At 37.8% G+C, this 22,546-nt stretch overlaps 1 protein-coding gene across 3 annotated transcripts in view; it reads right to left on the bottom strand.

The window, feature by feature from the left end:
- raph1a (Ras association (RalGDS/AF-6) and pleckstrin homology domains 1a) overlaps positions 1-22,546 on the bottom strand; it is a 62,961-nt gene that overhangs the window by 17,608 nt on the left and 22,807 nt on the right. For 2 of the 3 annotated variants that reach the window (XM_027164252.2, XM_027164253.2), the window contains 4 exons: positions 6,912-7,031; positions 6,217-6,322; positions 5,262-5,863; positions 3,971-4,045 (listed from right to left, as the gene is read on the bottom strand). In XM_027164252.2, the coding sequence (XP_027020053.2) occupies positions 3,971-4,045; positions 5,262-5,863; positions 6,217-6,322; positions 6,912-7,031 (903 nt within the window). The remainder of the gene's footprint in view (positions 1-3,970; positions 4,046-5,261; positions 5,864-6,216; positions 6,323-6,911; positions 7,032-22,546) is intronic. The other variant, XM_027164254.2, reaches the window with a different exon arrangement.

The raw sequence follows: 22,546 nt of genomic DNA, 5'->3' as shown, positions 1-22,546 counted from the left end.
AAGCACAAAGAAATGGGCAATGTTGAGGACCGTAGACACAGTGGTTGGTCAAGGAAACTTAATGCAGCAAATAAAGACACATCATGCTTACTTCCCTTTGACATAAAAACATATCCAGTACTAATATCAGCAAAGAGCTGGTGAATAGTAGTGGGTCCCAGGTACACCCATCTACTATCTAGAGAAGTCTGGCCAGAAGTGGTCTTCATGGAAGAAGTGAGGGCAAAATGCAATGAAGTCTGGCAGCAGGTGGTCTGGACTGATGAGTCAAAATTTTAAATGACTGGCTGTAGCAGGAGGCAGATTGTTAGCCGAAGGGCTGGAGGGTGGTACAATAATGAGGTCTGCAGGTAATAGTGAAGCATGGTGGAGGTTACTTGCAAGTTTTGGAGATTTTGTCAGGATTAATGGTGTCCTCAGTGCTGAGAAATACAGGCAGATACGTATCTATCATGCAATACTAGCAAAGAGGTATCAGATTTGCCCCAAATTTATTCTGCTGCTGGACAACGACCCTAAACATATAGCCGATCTCATTTAGAACTACCTTCAGGAGGATTTGAGTCAGCCTACATCCACAGAAGATCTGTGGTTAGTTCTACAAGATGTTTGGAACAACCTCCTGGCTGAGTTCAAAAACATGTGCAAGTGTACCTAGAAGAACTGATGCTGTTTTGCAGGCGAAGTGAGCTCACCAAAAAAAATGTATTTGATTTGTATCTCTTTTCTAATTATTTACTTTCCTTGTTAACTGATAAAAATAAACTACCAACACTTTTATATTTGAAAGCATTTTTACAGCATTTTTTTCATACCTGCCTAAAAGTTTCTCTCCAGTGAAGGCAACATGAAGCTGATCATGGCACTCGTCAAAGTGCGCAAGTGCTAAGAGATTTAACTCTACTCCCAGATTAAAGGGGATTAACAGAGCCAAGGCTGCACGTGCTCCGCCTGACCTCTGGCATATACTCCACTGATGACAAGCCACTAAACCCAGGTTAAACAAACAGGCCAGCACTAACTGTAGCTCCTGTCATAACATTCAGGCACATCCAACTAACAGAGCCAGTCCACTCTGGAGTATCACACCAAATTCAGCAGCCACACTACACACAGTTTTTGGTTTACATTTACATTACATTTATGGCACTTGTCAGACACCCTTTCAACAGCAACTTTCATTTATCTCATTTATACAGTTAAGCATTTAAGAGTTAGAGGTCTTACTTATGGGCCCAGCAGTGCCAGATTGAAAGTTTGTAAGATTAAAATCGCAGGACTACCAATCATTAGTCCAAAGTTTTAACCACTAAGCTTCCATTTTCTATTCCCACCCTTTACCAATAAATCCCTAACTCCATTAGAGCTGCAGGACGCTTGACATCTGCTGTGCTGCCAATGTTGTGTAAGAGTGTTAAACTATAAACCTTTGCATCTCTGTGCCAGTGAAATTCATTAGGATATAAACAGTAAAAGCAGTCCTAAATCAGTCTTTATTCCATGAAGACTGATTTAAAAAGCCCTGGTGTGTAGAGTCAGCGATCCACAGCGTCTTGATTGTTAAGCATGAGCTGGCTTGCTCAGACTCTTTTGCGTAATTAGGCTGAGTGCTGCTAAGTCATGACCCCTCTGTCACTGCTTTACCTCATTCCTGTGAAGAAACATGCTGAACAGCTCCAGTCAGTCAAGACAAGCCACACCATCTAACACCAGACATCTCCAAACTTTTTAAGCAACAGACAGCAAAAAAAAAAAGTAATGTACCGGTATATGACACAGAATAGAGAGGATCATGGAGTGGTATCATGTCGGTATCATGGAGGACCACTTTTAAAGAAAAAACAAATAATATTCCTTAAAGTCCATTCCCTTTATGATCTCTCAATCTTATATGCTACACAGAATTTGTTGTGAGTAGCATTATATAATTTTTTAACTGTGCCATTTAATAATTAACGTAATTACTGCCAATTACTAGAAGAATGTAGAAGAGGAAATATTGTTGAATGATTCTTCTTCAAGGCTTCTGCCATCTCCAGCCTTCTTCACTGACTACAGTGATAAACAAGAAAGTATAGAAGACCCATTAATAAAAAGCAACAGTGCATCAACAAGAATGGAGATATCTAGATTTGTTAATTGTCCAAAGATTTAGAGAGATATTTCTTAATGGTCTTACTTTACTGGTTGTTCATGTGTTAAATGGCTGGCTCTCTGCTCCCAATGCTTAATGCTATCTGAATGAACCCTAAGGCCCCAATGCTCTTTATTCTATACACCCAAAATAATTAACACATTCAACACATATTTATTTAATGAACACATTTTAAACGTTAATTACTGCATTGGGTGGCTTGTGCACACGCACACACACACACGTGCACGCACGCACACACATGTGCACGCACGCACACACATGTGCACGCACGCACACACACACACGTGCACGCACGCACACACACGTGCACACACACACGTACACAAGAGTAATAGGAAATGTTACTGTTCCTTTGAAATGTTCCAGAAGTGCATCTGCTGTTCACCTTCTGTACACTGAGACACTGCCTGTTGGACCTATACACCACACAATAGTGATGTAGCCGAGACTGTTCTCTATCTGAACAATAATCTGCATATACAGCATTCGTAAATGAGCTAATGCCAGCAAAACAAGCGAAAAACGGATACCCAGTAAAAGCCACCTACAATACAAAATGTTTTTCAGACCTTCCAACTATGAAAAGTAACTGTTAGTCATTCTATTTTCACACTGTAATTGGCTGATTCATGGATTTTATTGTAGAAAAACAAAGAAGATCTCTTTCTGAAGAAGTTTGTGTAGCAAAATGCATAAATGTTGGCAAGTCTTGACTTCTCCTGAGGGAAATATTGTCATAAAATTGTTTTTAGCTCACTATAGGGCAATCATTCCTTAACAAAAATGTTTCAAAGACAAAAAGATTTGAGCAAAAATAGCAATCAGTCTGGAGCTAACTAACAAAGAGCGGCCATTTCAAAATAAACGATTTTTGGTAACTAGATTCTCATGTTATCCAAGAATATCTAAAATATGATGTGTATGTGTATTTTTAGGTTGTACTGGATGACAATCAATTTCAATCTATTTCTTGTAATCCTATTTTTTACATTATGTTCAAACAAAAATAGCCACATTTATAATTAAAACAGACAGAAATGTCAAGTATAATGTATATTAAACCTTGTCCTCTTTTCAAAACCTTTTTGTCTTTGATTTTAAATATAAAATATACTATTAATAAAGCACACATTAAGACTTGGTTGTGATGAGCTGCGTTTTTGCAGCAGGGAGGCTGAATCATCACTCAGAATGCTGACACATGCAAACACATGCTTTTCACATCAACACTGAGCACACTGTCGTAGTGCTAGACCACACTCCTCCTCTTCACTCCTTTCGGATGCCAGTATGATTTTCTTTTGTCTAATTATAAGAATAATTATCAGAATTAGAAGTGATGGATGAGCATGTTGAGATTTATGTTACAATAACCATAATGATCAAAACTAATGTGTCTAGCATTACGACTAAACATTACAAACACATGACACAGACAAGCAGTGCAGAGTTCAAACCAAAACCGGTCACAACATTCCCGAAGTACAGTAGGCTTTTTAATGGAAAAGCCAATACACTAATAATAATAATAATGTTAAACAAAATAAAACAAAATAAGAGGCACATTTAAGTTTGGCTATTATTTACTGTTTAATATTGCAGAGTAAATGGGTGGATTGAGGTTCAGCATCAGACCAAGTGTGACACAAACTAAGAGAAAGGTAAAGCCAACATGCAAGAGAAAAGAAAAGGAAAATGTTCATGTTTCATCATTGACCACTCAGGGGTCATTACAAGAGCCAGAGAAAGTGATGTTAACAAGCCACCAGGACAGAGTGATCACATGCAGGCAGACAGAAATCAGGGTGTCACCTTTGTCAGCAGGTGAGAGGGCTTTCCTGCAATGTTTTTCAGAATCAGAGAAGTCTCCCTGTCCAGATACGAGTGCTTTGAGCGACAGAGAGAGAGAGAGAGAGAGAGAGAGAGAGAGAGAACAGTGCTGTGATTATCAGTGAACTGCAAATCTGTGAAAGCACAGCAGATGAAAGCCGGTGGTAGTCACAGAACCTGTAAATGTAAATGAGAGGAATCTATTTAAATACTTTACATCATAAGAGTTAACACATTTTATTACGAGATTCTGCTTGCGATAGTTGGTCATGCATTAGATCTGAACTGTATGTGACTGATGTAGTAGTCCGCTAGAAAGCTTGTCTCCTGCAGATTATAAATGATCTCAGTCATATTGTCTACTGTATGTCATTGACGGGTGTGTTGAAGAGAAGCATCTCTGACATCACAGTGAGATTATTAAGTAATGATATCGTTTCTGTATCAATTTTTTTCCTTTTGTGTATTCACACATAGGGCCTCCTCAAAGTCAAATGATGAGCAAAAATATTTCAGCTCTGAGATGCAGTTTGACATATATCTGTATATCTCTTGACTTTAAAAAACAGACATGTGGAAACCTGAAGCTTTAACTTAATCTCCTCATCTTCTGCCTCCCTCTTCCTCATTTTTTGTCCCTTTTCTATAACAATAAAGGCAGCAGTTCTTTGCTGTTCTTTTTTGCTGAAACGCCATAATGGTTTGATTTAATAAAATAAAATGATTGGTGTGTATTTAAACTGCACTCTCCCTTTAAATTCCAGTAAGGTGTCCAAGTCTATCTGGGGGAGAGAGTTGCCAGGAAAACAAGTCAATCCATCACTGTGCAGCTATCTTACTGTCCACGTGTCTCCGGACTGGATGTCTGTCAGTTTGGACTGAGGCGTTCTAAAGGGGCGGGATTTGTTTGTGATCGGAACAGATAGTGCAGTGAGAGTGGGAGGCTGGGAATGTGGAGCTTAGATGCTGTCTAGATGAAGAATGAGAGGCTGACTGTGAAAAAATACTGGCCTATTTACCACATCAACTCAACCAAACACACACACACACACACACACACACACACACACACACACACACACACACACACACACACACACACACACAAACACACACACACACACACACACACACACACTCAACATTTTTTAGCTAATTAATTCTGTATTATAGTCAGAATTATAACTACTTTATTTTAGATTGTATTTTAGATTTAACTTGTCAAAAGGATGTTAGCTGAAGATGTTACTGTCTATATTGATGAGTCTGTTACCTCTGTGGTCTGGTGGCTATGCTCCTGTAGACTGTCCTGCTCAGGCTGCCTTAACTTGTCCATTTCCAGCGAGTCCACACTGGATGCTGAGGCAGAGTTGATGCTGGAGCGAGACGAGTGCACAATGGATCTCACCTCATGCTCGATGACGGTTCCTACCGAGCCTGTGCGCCGGTGATGCTGATGAGCAGGTCTCCTCATGGTAGAAGAAGAATATGGTGCTGAGGAAGTGGAGGCGAGGGAAGTTGTGCTGAGACGTGCTGCATCATCCATGCTCTGCGAGGCACGCTCTAGCTGGGCCGTGATGTCATCCAATGAGAAATTGGAAGCCAGTGCAGGCCTAATGGTGGATGCAGGAGACACACGAGTACTGCTGCTACTGCTGCTGCCTCCACTTCCTCCACTGCTGCCTCCACTTCCCGTGTGCTTTACACTGTGACTACGGCCAGCTGGAGGTTTCTGACGTACTTTGGCTTCTCCAGTCAGGCCGAGGCGTGCAGAGCCACTGCTTGGTTTGCCGATGGTGCTCAGCTCCTGCTCGATAGAGCACAGGTCAGCCATTAGAGCGTCCAGATCCACAGAGTCCCCCTGGTTTAAAGCCTCTGTGAGACAAAGCAAAGAAGCGGTTACTGGGGGTCAAAGGCAGTTGATGGCAAGTGACCATGCACATGACTTGCACTAAATTGTTATATATTTCTAAAGTGCTTTAAACTCCATATTCCAGATGCCCTGAGCATCTACTATGTAGGTTTAATGTGTGTCTAAAGCTCAGGATAAAAGGTATGAGATTGGAAATATTTAGAATTTGAAAGATTTTAGCTTAAAGGTACAGTTTGTAATTTTTACAGCCATTGTCATTTTTCTGAAGCTGTTAAAACTACAGATGTCTTTTAATGAACAAGGTGGAACTGAGCATCTCTGTCTTTGGTTATAAAATGTGGCACAGCAAACTGACCATTGATGTTGTATATGGAGAAGCGGTACGAGAAATTTGCCATGTTCGTCTCCTGTCTTAGAGGAGCTTTCTCCACCCCTTTCTCGGACTTTCCATCATCCAGACTCTACAAAACATACAAACACAATAAGAAATAGCTGCAGACTTTATTTCATTAAAGTATTCAGAAACTTTTATTAAATACACGTCTATTAACTTTGATTGAACATTCTCTCACTTTCACACATTTTCTACCGCTTATCCGAACTTCTCAGGTCACGGGGAGCCTGTGCCTATCTCAGGCGCCATCGGGCATCAAGGCAGGGTACACCCTGGACGGAGTGCCAACCCATCGCAGGCCACACACACTCTCATTCACTCACACAATACGGACAATTTTCCAGAGATGCCAATCAACCTACCATGCATGACTTTGTGAGGCGAACGTGCTAACCACTAAGCCACCATGCCCCCCTGATTGAATATTTATATAAAATAATAAGCAGGGTATGACTTCACAGTCTCTCAATCAAATCAAATGTTTACAGTCAAATTAATACAGGTTAAGACCAACAAACATCTTTACGCAACTTCATGGTTTGAGTCACATTCTTAATAAACAAAGCAATAACCACAATCTAAGTGGTCTAATGGAAAACACTCTCAATTCATGTCAATGTATTCACTAGAGTCAAACAAACAGACACCCTACACACCTTGGTTAGCTTGTCCAGCTCCCCGAGCCATGCTCCAAACATCTGATCCAGGTCCTGGTCTTCCTTATCACTGTCTTCCTCAGCAGCATGGTCCAGCTCGTCATCTGAGAACTGCTCCATCTGAGGAACAAACACATATTGTTACTCTACATACCATTTTATCTCTTTTTTAAAGCATCATAAAACACATACCTACATATATACATACACGTATATAGATATAAACTTAAAATTATCTTGCACTGCCCTCTGCTGTTCATCTGTAAATAAACCCCCATCCTACACAACAGAGGACGATCAAACTTAGTTTTTTTTATGCCATGTTTCCACAATTGACACTATCAGTACAGACTAAAACAACAACTAAAACATCTCTGAAGTTCAGAGAAACAATGGGAGTGATTTATTAATGATGTAGAAAGCAAGGCCTGCAGTGCATATAAACACATGGGATAAACAGATGTAAACCATGTGTATATGTGTGTGTGACTGTGTGAGAAAGTGACAAACAAAGAGAAAGAGCAGAAGAGAGACTGACAGACAAACAGACAGACAGCAGTACACTTGGACTTGGACTTACATCATCCATTTTCCATTAAAAAGAGCAATCTGTGACAAAACAAATAATAGAATATCCTGGCAGAAAAACACAAAATAATTTAAACATTAAGTTTTCTGACCTACTTTAGCAAAAAAGCAGCCCTTTCTGTGCTTAAGGCTAAAACTATAAGGATAGAAGACAACTAAAGATGAAACTAACACATACGTATATGAACATAATCAAGTTTTATACAATTAATGCACAAAATGCTCCCTGCTCTTTACTGTAGACATGGTACCTCAGTGCATGTAGAGTGAATCAAATTTATTTACATTTCCTGTGTCTAACCCTTACATTATTTAACATCAATATCAAAAATCTTATTGTAATAAAGAATTTGAAGAATCGTATAATAAAGATGTAATAAGAGGAACAAACCCATGAAAGACCGGTTCAGGGTCTCTGCTTATTGTTGTGCGTCTCCTACAGGAAGCTTCACTGCATCAACATTTATACATTTCTTTGTTAGACTATACTATAAAAAAAATAGTGGAGCATTTGCTCTACAAGCCCCTATTTATGAGCTGTTACTGTATAAACACTATACTATAATAATGAATACTGTATTAATATTGTGACCCATGTTATTTTTGTCATTTTTTCACCCCACTATCTATAACTACAGTAAATGTAACTGGTTGTGTTGCATGTATGGGGTTTTTTCCTTGTTAAGTCATGTTATTGCTGACCCTGTTCCCCACTGACACTGAAGATACTGAAAACGGAGAGCCCGAGTGTGAAAAGCTGGGCATCAGTCAGCAGAATGATGTCTGGTTAGATGATCTAGGAGGGTGTCAGTACTTCTGATACAATTTTGTGCACCTCAGCAGATACACGCATCACAGGCATGAGCCTGCTACACATCACAACCGCACAGAGATTACTACCCTACTACTAGACAACACAACACTGTACTCATGTTGCTACACGGATAAAAGTGAAGGCAACATTCTGCAACTCTCACCAAACGCTTCATCTGGGCTCAAGTCTTCCCATGCTATTTCAGCCAGCTTTTTTTCCTCTAAACGTATAAAAATAGCTGGCGCAAAAGTGAACACGAGAATGGAGGGAATTAAAGAGGAGCTTTTTATGCAACAGTGCTACAATTAGCTCACTGTGGTTATCTGCCCTGTGATTTGGGCTGGGATTGGCAAGCACAGGGTGTAGGACGTTTGCTATCTGAGACATAAGCACACACCCTAAACCAGCAGGAATGGGCATGGGAATGTGTGTGAGACGCCGTCACAGATCTAAAATATGCAGGAGTGCTAATCTTGGATCAAAGTTTGCCTAATTTGTCATTCAGCCATTAAAGTAGTTAGACAGAAGTGACCACTGTTTGTCATAGTGAGATCAGTGCTATGATGGTGGCTAAAATGAGCTCAAAAGGGGAGGAAAGTAATCAAAACAAACCCAATGACTATGTAGTTCCAGTCAAATTGCAACTTTTCTACCAGACACAGCAGTACAGCTGAAAACACATTACAGTGTGCTGAAGGTTTCCCACTAGTGTTAATAATAAACACAACAGTAGCAACAACTAAAGATTTTACAACAAACAAGCTTTAGATGTAACTAAAATCTGCTAATAGCACATCTGAAATAAGGGGAAAAAGCTACACTACTTTTTTTTAACTGTCGGGTTCAAAAAGAGCTTCTAGCTAGCTTTGCTGGGTCTCATAACTATATACTAACAAGTATATCATTATATGAAATTTTAAAATACTACTTTTGATTCCCAATATAGCAGCAGTCTAGCATGAGTAATAAAATAAATAAATAAAAAATACTGAAAGATTAATAAAGATTAATAGGATTTTTTTTTTTTACTTAAGTCTGGTTTACTAAGAAATGTACTTCTCTTTTCGGTGCACACAGACCGTGGTAAGAAGTGAATCCATATTGAGCAAGGGTACTTAGTTACAGTACGGCTCACTGCTCAGTGGAAATATATGCCATAATATAGCAAAAGAGGGGTCCTCTTAGTCCTATAGTTTACCCACAGACATGCTTTGTAGGCTTTGAAAATTGTCCATTCGGGGTGTTGAGGTTCAGTTTTGGTAGATTTATGTACATCAATTTAATATAAAGTGATCAATCATGCTCTGAATTGTTCATTTTATGCCCGGTCTTCATCCTGCTTCATCATGTTGCTCTGCTGCCAATCGAGCAATACAGCAGCCACACACAGCTGTACCACTGCTTTTTATCATATTATACACATACATGCATAAAGCTAGCACCTCATACTGAGGGAGTAAAGCATGGCCTTGGAGCACAGGACACACTGATCTGTATGTGGAGGAGGACAGTCTAATGTGAACAGGAAATGAGCAGGATGTAATGGATTCCTCATTCTCCCTCTTGGGTTGCTGTGTTGCATAAGTCATCCCTCCTATCAGGAGCACCAGAGAAAGGCCAAAGCTCACTGACACATACTGTATAATAGGGCAATGCAGAACATAGTTGCTCTTTAAGGATTAAAGATCTTTAAGGATTTAAGGATTTTTTTCCCAGATTGAAAACATCTGCGAAGTTACATAACATGCCACTAAAAGAACTCACAATCTTTTTGATCACCCCAAATAATCCTGGTCAGATCAACAACACCAATGTACTTGGTGTACTTGATTTGTAGTAGTTGATCTGACCAGGATTATTTGGGGTGATCAAAAAGATTGTGAGTTCTCCAAGCTATCACTGCTAGGTTCTAGAGGAAGGCCCCTAACCATCAATTGTTCAGTTGTGATTTATCAATATGTGATAATGTAAGTCGCACTGGATAAGAGCACCTTCCAAATGCCAGAAATGTGAATGTAAATATGATCGAGATCACTTGAAGTGATTGGGATTGTTTGATCTGATTATTTTATCTCATTAGACTATCGGAGTTCATTGAAATTGAAAATAGATAGATCGAGATTAATTAGGATTGTCTTTGGTCATTAGGACTAATTATTATAATTATCCCATTAATCCCTATTAATATAACTGTAACTAATATAAACTTTGTAATATAATAAAATCGCTGCACTATCATATTCTAATGCCATTTTCCACAGTCACAGCTTTCAATATCTTAACTATTTGTATCTATGTTTTTTCCTTTCAACACTATGTAGATGGGGTTTAATTTTATTTAAGCTTATTATTCAGTAAGCTGAAACTTGGGTTTATTTCAAAAACAATACAGTCTTTGTTATTCTAAAATACTACATAGTAAATATACACCGGTTTCCATTTGATTTTAAATAGCCTGTGATGTAAACGCTACAGAATTAATTTTTTTTTTATAAATAGTAATATTATACATAACATTCAGTAGCGATTCAGTAGCATATGGAATGTGCTTTTCTTCATATCTTTAGCAGTGTGTGAATAGTTGCCATTCCTATCCTGTGAGCTCAAATCTCAGGCAGTGTTTCCCACAGTCAGCTCCATGCTGTCTGTAAATAAAGACCACAACTGACTCTGTGACCTTAGTGTCAGAGGTCAGTATGTTTAGGGAAGAAGATTCAGTCCAAGTCACACTAAAGCACCATGTGTACTAATGCCAGATTCAGTCATGTGATACTCCTGATGTACAATCCAGCAGGGACATGAGGATAAGAGTGACCATATAGCTGATATGTTGAACACAATAAAGTGAAGTCAAAAAGTGAAACAAAAGTTTAAAGGCATGTAACATAACATATAACAAGGGCTACATACTAATTATTACAAATATTAGTTTCAAAATGACTAGGTATGTTTCCATTCAAATTTCAGACATTTTACTGATTATTTGAAGTGAATCCAGACCAGGATTATTTAAGGTGACCATAATTAAATTAGCTTAAATCCTCTACAAGTCTTTACAGTTTCTAATTCTCAATAATAAGTCATGAAAACAAATCAGGTAGACCAGCTCTCTTCCACAGGTTGTTAAAAAATGGAAACGTGACAGCTTTAAAGTGAGGTTATGACCTGAGGACATTCCTCAGGCGGCAAATGCGACAGCCTACTTATACAAAAAAGTGAGGATGTGTAAGAAGAAAGCAGCTGGGGTGTGAGCTCTGATCCGTAACACACGTCCAACATAGAGATTAGAAAGCTCTCAAGTTGAACCTGTCCAGGTTTCTGCTGAAAGTCTGCACATTTAACCTCAGAAAACAAAACAGCTAAGCCAAATACATGGCCTCAATTGACTTTCCAGCCATGCAACAGAAGGCCATTTTTTTCCACTTCCCTTTAACCTTTTTTCCACATGACTGTATGTTTACATTTGATGCCTCATTCCTGGGTTTCCACATTCTGACATTTGACCCATGAGCTCTAGGAATAACCACAGCAACAGTTCAGCCATATGGCAGTCAATTCCTTATAGAAAAGTGTGTATGTTTAAAAAAGCAGCTGTCAGTAAGACAGTAATGTGCAGCAAAGAGCTTTTGAGTTGAAGTTGGATATGTATAATAATAATCTAGGAAATTCTGAAATCCACTCCGTAATTTCACCAGTCCTAAAGTCTTCTGTTACCACTGTACACAAAGACTGGGAATAGACCAACCATTGCCGCTCAGTCCACAGTGATATCTCTCACAGGAAGCCGGATTTATCTAAAGTCTAGACTCCTTCCTTAAAAACAGATATACTTGACTACAATTTTGAATTGTTTATTAACACCATGATGCTTCTAGGACAATATGACAAATATATAAAATTATATCACTACACTTGATAACCTTAACATGACATGCATATACATATATAGTCACAATGTACAGGTTTGAGCAACCGCCGGAAAACTTAAAGAAATATTGTGTTCAATACTTTTATTTAAGTTCTACAGAAATAATTACAAACAGGAAATGGGGATAAAAATATGTACAACATTTTTTATATTTTAAAATGACAAAGATATGTCATAAAAGTGTATTGTATTTAAAGCTAGTACAAAATCTATATATTACAATATTGTTACACACTGTCACTGTAATCAGCACTAGATGTGACATACTCTACACATTGTGGACTTACAAGCTAAAGATTCTGTAATACATACATATATATACACGCACACACACAACATGATTGAGACATTTTCCATCAGGCATGTGTGTAAACAGTAACACACAGCTGCATGACTGTGGACACCAAAAATAAAATGAGGAAAAAAACAGATTGTCTTTCTGTTGCAACACAGCTCAGAAAGGGGATCTCAAAAGACATTTTTCTACTAGTCTATGGAAAACTTCACGGATGTAAAAATATGACTAAGTTGGTTGTGGAGACGGTTGCTATGCTGAGACGCTTTGTGTTTGTTGTAGTGATTAATGCAATATCACATTACACCAGTGCTGTATTCCAACACAGCTACACTAAATTCCAAGCTGTTTCAGCTGGAATAACGGACAGCCACTTCAGCACTACCAGGACAAATCAAGCTGATCATGGACTGTCTTGCTATGAATTATTAGATTTTTTATAGTTTTATTGTAGAGTACAAAAACTTCTTGTCCAGAAACAATAACAATAATTTAAACTTGGTCAAAAAGACAGCAGTGTTAAAGACCACTCTCACCAGTCCAGTAGCACTGTGGCCATATTGGTGGATGACCTTAAGGATTTGATTTCATATTTGACTTTATTTCATATTTGACACTAAACTGTGGTTCCGAAAGAGAGTGGGAAGTGGGACAGAAAGGAAGAAAATCAAATTAGACCCAGATCTTTTTTTTTTATACTTTCAGTCCTTTTCCCTTGCCATAATTTCAAAGAGAAAAACAAATGCAGTGATGCTCGCAGAGGAATATCTGGCCTCAGCCTCTGTAGGAAAAAATTAAAATGAATCGGCAAGAGACTCTTACTTCAGTATTCCAGATGTGAAGCTGAAGCAACACCACGCATGCAACTCGCACACAAGCACACTACAAAATTTATGACTATTACAGCAGAGCAGCAAAAACAGAAGACAGACAAGCATTAGGGTTAAAAATCTGTGTATAAAAATGAGTTAATAATCATTAGGTGAATTTTTTATTCCCATCAGGATCTGTCCATGTGTCTATAATCTGTTTTTGCACAAACTGATGCTGACCAGCTGAAAATGCCAATTTTGCCACAAGCATTTATATCATCTGGTATCATTACCACTGGCCCTTATTAGTTAAGTCTAGCAAAACAACCAAACCTGGTGTATATTATACTGACCACAAATATTCCTGAACAAAGTCAAATAACCTGAAACACCAGAAAACAAATTAATTAAAAATTATAAATAACATTTTTTCAACAGTAAACAGCGACATTTTGGTTAGAATGGTATTTTTACATTGCAGTATAAATACGTACAGAAGTGTGTTTTTAGACAACTCAAATATTTTATTGCCTACAACAAATAACCCTATTAAAATGAATGAGAGTAACAGCATATGTCAGATAGAAAAAATAATCTCTGCTCCATTTCACTGAAAAAAACATCTACTCCACAATGATGATACAAGAGAATCTTAAAATCACAAATCTGAGATTTCATAGTTTGCGAGCTCCAAGACAGTTATGCTTAACTCCGCCATGTCATTGTAGTAGTTTTAATGAGAGTCAGAGAGAATAGACTCAACAAAAATCAGACACAACCAGCACGCTGAGTTCCGAACCTTGAAAAGATGGAGGAGAGCGTTTGAGGTGCTGAGAGCTGGAGCTCAGCCAATGCCACCGTAACTAGCACTCATTTCACATGGACATATGGAAACAATCATAAGCGCTGTTCTCACTGCTACCACACACAAGTATTATGCACAAATCTATAGTCTTTATTAAAATATCCATTTATCACAAGTTAAGAATAATAAGTTAGAGTAAATGCATAAGGAGAGGACAAATACTAATAAAAGAAAAAATAAAATAATCGATCATGTGTTACGCTTGGACATCATTTTCTGCTTACTTCAATCCATTTTCAATATGAATGCATGACTACATATGAAGCCTTGTTCTGTGGCACTTTCTAACACACGACCCAACAGCTTCAGGAAAAGCCAGAGCAATGAGTCAGTTCATGCAAATGCCTCTTTACCACTGACTCAGCTCTGTTCACATGACTTTTGAGGGGAAAAAGGGACACAGACCTCTAGCCTATTCTGTGCTATGAGTATTGTACCATAAAATTATCATATAATACTAAATAACATTATAACTTATACAGTACTCGATCTGATTTTAAAGTATCTGATTGAAATGTGACCAACTTCATTCAGAATCTGACGTAGGCCTACTATTAATTCATGAATGCTGATAATGTAGTGATTATTTTAAAGTATACAAGAAATTATTCTGCTAGACTTTTAAATCAGAATCAGAATACTTTATTAATCCCCTGGGGGAAATCGCGCGATTCTCACCTCAGTTTAAAATATGAATCATTTTGTCTTTTTAATAAATTTTATAATTATTATATCCGATCATAAGGAATTTATGGCTGTTACCTTGATTTTAAAAATAAAAACAACAACAACAACAACAACAACAACAACAATAATTAATTTGATGAATACTTACTCAATTGCTTCATCAAAAACATAATCTTGTGCTAGTAAAAACTAGAATACTACCAAGCTAAAACCTGTTAGAGAGAACTTGGTTAAGAAAAACACTTTATTTCTACTTAGTGTTCATTGTAGTGCTTGATGAAAAAATAGTCAGGCAGTGACTCAGTGCAGAGTCAAGCTTTCCCAGGAACACTGGGAGGTAGATCACTTATTCACACCTAGGGGCAATTTAGACCAGCCATTACATCTACTGACATGTTTTTGATAGATGGGAAGCCAACACAGTCATGAGGAGAACAAGTAAAGCTCCACAAAGACTGCCACTGCTCTTATTGTTGAAATGGCATTTTATTTTTTTGTCTGTTTAACGTATCAATATAAACCATAAATGCATAATACACAACCACATTTTTACATTTGGTCATCAAGTACGTGTAGGATAACAGTGGTTATTTTTAGTTAAACAGGCAAACACCGAAAGGCCAACTAAAGACGTAAACTATTTTTGAGGCTTTCTAAAATGTTCCAATGCTCCAACGCTCCAGTGCCATAGTGATGTGAGGGGGTGATGTAATTGCAGTTTGTTAAAATAAGCCACCGATTGCTCATATGTTGTCCAAACCCAAACTTAAAACAGCACCTCCTCTGTATGAAGTCACAGTGTACTGGGTACAAAATGTCAAAGCAGCGCCAGTATGACCTACACCCATCAAATTACCGGCATGAGACTGTTCTTTAAGACACCACAGGGAGGTTTTCAAAAATCAGCCACAAATAAGCAAGATATAGTAAACATAAGCAAGAGATACTAAAAATGCTGTATTTCATGAAAATAAATCTAAATCATGTAATCATCTTGAAGATCTAAATCTATATCATGGGTATTTTGTCATTGAACTGTTTTAAATTCTTTACGTATCTGACTATTATTATAAGATGTTAAATACTGAAACCTGCAAAACCCTATAATTCTGAAAATTTAAATAATGAAAAGAAAAAGAAAAAAGAATTGCATTCACTAAGACTATTTTCTACAAATGACTGCTGAGCCTTGCTTCCAGGTGACGTCACAGCGTTTTGTTTTCCCAGCATGTGAGCTGAACATAACTGCAAATTCTGGACAATAGATAAGGATGCTGAACCATATTCATGCTCAAGTGTCCAGTTCAAATTCTACACAAAAAAAGGACACACACAGCATGTATGTATTCCATAGACATACAGGGTTCGGAAATGCAAGTATAGACAGGCCTTGCTAAGCAAAATTACCAGTTCAGTTTGTGGAACAGGAAGTTGACGCCTTTAACTCATGACATTGGTACTAACATGCAGGGAAAATATTAACTCTAGGAATCCCATTAGCTGGAATCAGATCATCCCGTAAAGGCATAAGTTAGTTAATTTAAGTTAAAACTTTATAAATCCCGAACAATATTCTTTTGCTTGAGACTTTACAGTACAAAAGAGAAACAAACCTAAATAAAATATAAATTAAATATGCTATATTTTTCATATATATAAAACTAACAAAATAGGAAATGAGATTAGTGAGAGAGCAGTAATTAGTTACTATGGAGTCTTATGTATCATGTGGTAAATCATGTACAGCTGTACTTATTATGAAATAGTCCATTTTTTTAAATTTGTGGATTGCTACAGCTAACTTTATTACCGACATTGATGGTTGCCAAAAATGGCACTTTTGCACAATAGGGAGACAATAAGGCCATAAGGGTCACTGACAGTTCTTGTATGATCATGGAAAAAAACAAACAAATTTTAATCTATTCAGTCTGTTTGTAAGTATTAATGTTTCCAAATAAAACTTCTAAAGGAAAGAAAGAATGTTGATTGTTCATAATGCTTAAGACAGCTTTTTAGGGAACTAAAAAAATGCCTAAAAGTTTATATAGCATTGCCTTGGACAATATTTCATCCGTGTCAGGGTGAAAGAATGTCCCCAGACTTTATTACCTCCAGAAAGCAGCCAGAAAATAACAAGAATGGAACACATGTGTGATCCAAAACAAAGCTTTGTTCAGTCAGATTTTGATAAGAAAGAATAAAACAACATCTAAAGTACAAAACACTGAGGGCTAATCGGTCATCTTTAAGAACTCAAGACATGGAATTTGCTGACATTTACACCTTAGTGGCGTGCAAACTGCTCCCTGTAACGCAGCTGGATTCCTTAGGGATTTCAAGCTTTCTAGAATAAAGAAAACCATATGCAAATGAAAGGAAGTTTAACAAGCTACAGATTTTGTGTTCCTGGGCCTGCGGACTCTAAATCCTCGCAAGCGCTCGTTCAGCAGAGTGACTGGTGTTCCTCGGTCGGTTCTCCATCGGCCACACATCTGCTTTGTACTGCTTTGCACAGTACGATTGTTTTAATTAGAATTAAAACAATTATTTTGGTTTAACAATATAGGAGACCTTACCTTCCTGAAAATGTTATAGTTACCTTATAGCTACCTAAAGATGTTATCATGCACAAGATTCTTAATAAATAAATATAAAAGGAGAAAATCTAGTAAAAAGTTGGTGCAATGATGGCAATGAAGTAAAATCGGCAGAACACCACATCCTTTTTAATTTTTTACAACATAATATGAATGAAATGCTGTATTAAGTTATATCATTAAACTCACTTACATTCTTACCAAGAGGCATGGTAGCTTAGTAGTTAGCGCCGCATTGCTGGGATTGTGGGATTCGATTCCTGTCAGCTTTATGCCTGAAGTTTGCATGTTCTCCCCATAATTTGGGTGTTTCCTCTATGTACTCTGGTGTCCTACCCATTCTAAATATATGTGTTGTAGACTGACTGGTGTACCCCGTTCAGACTGGCCCTTGGTTTGTGCCCCAAATCCACTGTGATCCCATACCATATACAGATAGATATTATTATTCATATAATACACATAGAACTATTTAACACGGCTATTTGGAAAACAGTATACACGTTTAAATGAATACTCTGAGGAAAAAGGGTTCAATAAGGGTGCTTTAAAAGGTTTTTGCATATTCAAGAGACCTTAACTTCCTGAAGATGTTACAGATTGAAACTCTTTCTGACCTGGAATAACATAGTTATAGGGTTTGTGGCAGGTAGAACCAAAGAATCCTAAAAAGGTTCTACTATACTTTACCTTTTTCCTATGAGTGTATATCCAGTATATAAAGTAAAAAAAAAGCAACTGGCTGATCAAATTGAGTTTAAGTTCCTTCTGTGTTCGGCCAGGGATGCCGGTCACTTGGCAGGATGTGTCTAAATCCTCAGATCAGTGCTAAATTCCACTGCTCACGACCAGCACCGTTTAACACAGTCGTCACTCTGTCCACAGCTGATGCTGTCGTAGTTTTCCAGACGTGTCTTGGTGTCACATCAGTGCAGTCTCTATTCTGTGACTAAAATAAATCCTAGCTGTTAATAGTAACGTGTATATTTATACAGAAGGATTTGCCATTCCAGTTGTTGCCCTCTATTTCCATGTCACCTCCCTGGATAAACAAAGACCAGTCCAGCCCATTCCCTGTACACATGCATCTTGGTGATAGACTGGTCACAGTCATATTCCTACATGTCTTTGCCTCTCTGCACAACCAACAGAAAGAAAAGCCCACAGTCTAGACTCTCCCATGGTAAGCATGAGACACCTCTTTCAGACAGTAACCTGGCAGAAATGTGACATCTATAGGCCAAATCTCACCAGTGACATCTAATGTAAGCTGGTGAAAGATGGATTTTTTTGGATAAACAGAATGCTTACAGACAGCTACACATAAATAACAGGCATCCTTACTAAAAAAGTAATAGTCCAAACCTCCATCAATGGAAGGAGAGACGAATATCATTTAAACACACATTTCAACAAGGAATGATCCATTTAGTGTTGAAATTAAGCAGTGTTCAACTTCATCCTAATGTAGCAAAAAGTACAATTTGGTCTCATATTATGCAATGGCAAGCTTTCATAACACACACAAATTAGTTTAGTTTATTATCTATAGTAGACAGGACCAAGAAGGACCAAAAATTCAACTCTTTAACTGTAGAATTGTTGGCAGGTCAGCAATCTCCCCAATTAATTTAACTTGTTTATTATTGAAAGTACAAATGAAAGTTTACAGCTGAAAGACAAATGTGATTTTCCATGTGTGCTACATCATATTCGGTAATACTTTATTTAAATCCACTTTGAATTATACTTTGATTTAAAAATCCAGGGTTGGTGATATGAATTTAATTCGTGTATATTTTATATATTTTAGGAGTGCTAATAATTTTGCCACATATGTACCTGAGAGAAAGTATTATTACATAAACTAAATGAGGGCTTTATGAAAATAAGTATTTGCTAGGAAGTAAAATAAGTGTTTCTCTTTTTGTAAGGAGAATATTTGCATATGTTTGGGCAAATGTGATTGAAGAAAATGGAAGATATACCTTATTTCTGGAATTGACTGTAATATACAGGAGCATAAAAGTGCCGATGAGTTATTAAAGAGTCTAAAAGAATCCAGAGAAACGTTTCGGCTGCAATCATCAGAAACGCAACAGTCCTCTGCTTTGTGATACATAACAATCATGCATATACTAAATATTTTCCTGAAGTCAATGGTTTTGGGGATGGTTGATATGCTTTGGCTCAATAACAGCTGCTTCCCAGGAACCAAATTTAACACTGGAACAGAACCTCGGCCAAGTATTTCAACCACTTGCCTCCTGTCAATCACGAGGTCGGCTCAGGGTAGCAACGGAGCACAAGGATTTTTGGAGGAGGACACAGTTAATGCCTTTTCATGATTGAATGGGAAAATTAGACATCCAACGTCAGTCACAGACACAGCCAGTGAAATCCCGGTTATCAAATACAAAAACAATAAACTTGGAAAAGCGGAAGACAGCAAGTCAGACAGATAACAAAGGGATTCAAGGATGTCACTTGTAGCTTGACAGATGGAAAATGGCAACACTAATGTCATTGTTCATGCACAACTAAGCTTTGGAAATAAGCAGCATGCACTGCAGTTCCCCTCCCAGCCTTGGCAAAACACACACAACGGGAGAGAGGCTTTACACACAGCTCTGCCAGTAAACGTGGAGGAAGGAAGAATGAAAGGAATCATAGCCCCAAACACATAGCCAGGCTGCCCATGATGGTGATGAGTAAATGAGGCCCACAATCTCTGTTGAACCTGATTTAGAAGCTCATAGGTCTGCTCTGGGTACTGTCATAAAGCTGAGCAAAGACACCATGGCAAGTGTTCACTCCTAAGAATGACCTCAAATGCCTGTAATAGAGGACATGCATAAATACCAGTAGCTGTGGTTCTAGCACACACACATAGAGAGAGAGAAAGAGAGAGGGAGAGAGAGAGAGAGAGAGAGAGAGAGAGAGAGAGAGAGAGAGAGAGAGAGAGAGAGAGGGAGAGAGAGAGAGAGAGAGAGCTGCTCTCCAGATCCAGCAGATTCAGCTAGGTAGGAGAAATGTCCTGGTTTCACTCTCACTCTTACACAGCTATGGAGTCACACCTAACAAAGAACAACACAGAGCAGAGCAGGTTTTCCAACACACCTAAACACTGGTTTCACTGCAAACGATCCAACGTAAACACAGACCAGAACAGTTTGCGTCTGAAACTATGTCTGAATAGTCTAAATAGTCTGAGCAACTCTTATTTCTGGTACATTGTCTGGCTTTTAATGGTACTTTTTTGTGGTATTTGTTCAAATCTGACATGTGGTGTCAAAACGTTTATAAAGCACAGTTAAACCAAAAGGGAAAAAAAAAACAGCTCTACTGTATATATCAGCAAGGGAAGGCTACCTCGCTTTCTCTCTTCCCTACATAAAAGCAAACAATGTTCTTGAGATGTTAAAACTAGCTCTGAAATTTTAAATTGAATTAGGAAGCACACAGATGATGCTGTGTAACATAAAGGAAATTGGGGTGCTCCATACTCTTTCTGCTTCTCCCCAACAGGCAATTAAAAAAACAGCTGAGTCAAGCAGTGCACACGCTACCATTATATATAATTACCCAGTCCCACCGTCAACAGGAGTGCCCGAGTGTGCCGCGCCTCTCATTACATTTTGATGATTTTGAATAGACTAGTCCAGCTGATGCTCTTTATTCTCACACAGCAGGGCAGTTAAATTGCACTAAGACATAACATGCAGCACTATAAATCAATAGCATTAGTTATTCCCTCTCATATCGCCTTTCAAGCAAACCCAGGAGCTTCAAATAGCAGACAGGAATATACACATAATATGTTGTGCATACACAAAGAAAGCCTGCAATACCCTCATGGCAAAAAGCAGTCAAGCGAATACGAACCGCAGCACGTTTAAACTGCTCAGAGATTGTATGAACTTCATGACAGCTACAGCTAGCTTATCCTGTGTAATGAAAAGATTAATGTGGAATAAAGACTTTAAATGATGTAATGCACTTTTTTTTTACCACAGCACTGTTTCATTCTCAAATCCAATGGTCAAAAGGTAGATAAGTTTGAATAAAAGTAACCCAAACAAGACTAACTTAAATCACAGGTTTATATCAATGCAGTCATTTGTATTATCGTTTCTATAGTAACCATTGGGCTTTGAATGGTGGATATTTCCCAAAATCCAAGTCAACTAACAAACAGATTTTTAAAAATTAGTCTGTTACAATAAAAGACAAATAAAACTCATTGATTTAGTGAGGTTTTCTAGAAGAACGTGTTTATTTAACAATCGTGTAACACTTATGTAGTGAAGCAGTGTCCAGTCTCAGTGCAAGGTAACTGGAAGCTCTGTGCTTTCCATTTTCTTTTCTTGCATCTTTTTAACTTCAAGAAATAGAGAAAGGAAATAAAGAGAGTTGGTGACAAAGAAACTGTTTAAAGTGAAAACAGGAAAAAAATTCTGTGAATGTTCCATAACATTAAACACAAGTAATAATGTTCAGTAATTAAGTTCAGTAACAGATCCAAATTGTAATAAATGGCAAATTGCAGTGTTGAGAGAACTAAAATAATTTAAGATGTGCTGTTATTGGGAAAATAATCAACTTCTGGGGTAACAGTAACTTGGTTCATGTTTGTCCACATCACACAACCTCATCACTGATCAAGTCCCTAAAAAAATTGTCTTGTGTTTTATCCCTTACTGAAATCACCTGGACAAACAAAATAATGAGAAGACTGAAAGAGATAAAAGCAAGAAGGACAAGCAGTCCTCACTCAGCTATTCCCCTTCTGCACTAATACACAGAATGCATATTATCATTTCTATCATAACTCAGCTATACCCGCTCATATTTTCCTCAGATTTATATTATAAATCTCACAAAAAACACTTTGCTTCTTATAAGTGATCTGAATGAACACAGTGTATGTTCCAGCTGTTTAAGGAACTACACATTAGTCACGAAGTAGCCCAAAGGTCTCACCGCAAAAAAACAATTGGAGCCCAAGCAGAGATTTATGATGAATATGAATAGAGGCAATGCAGA

The sequence above is a fragment of the Tachysurus fulvidraco genome, chromosome 6 (genome assembly GCF_022655615.1).
Source record: "Tachysurus fulvidraco isolate hzauxx_2018 chromosome 6, HZAU_PFXX_2.0, whole genome shotgun sequence".
Lineage (NCBI taxonomy): Eukaryota > Metazoa > Chordata > Actinopteri > Siluriformes > Bagridae > Tachysurus > Tachysurus fulvidraco.
This window is presented reverse-complemented; position numbering and strand designations above follow the sequence as displayed.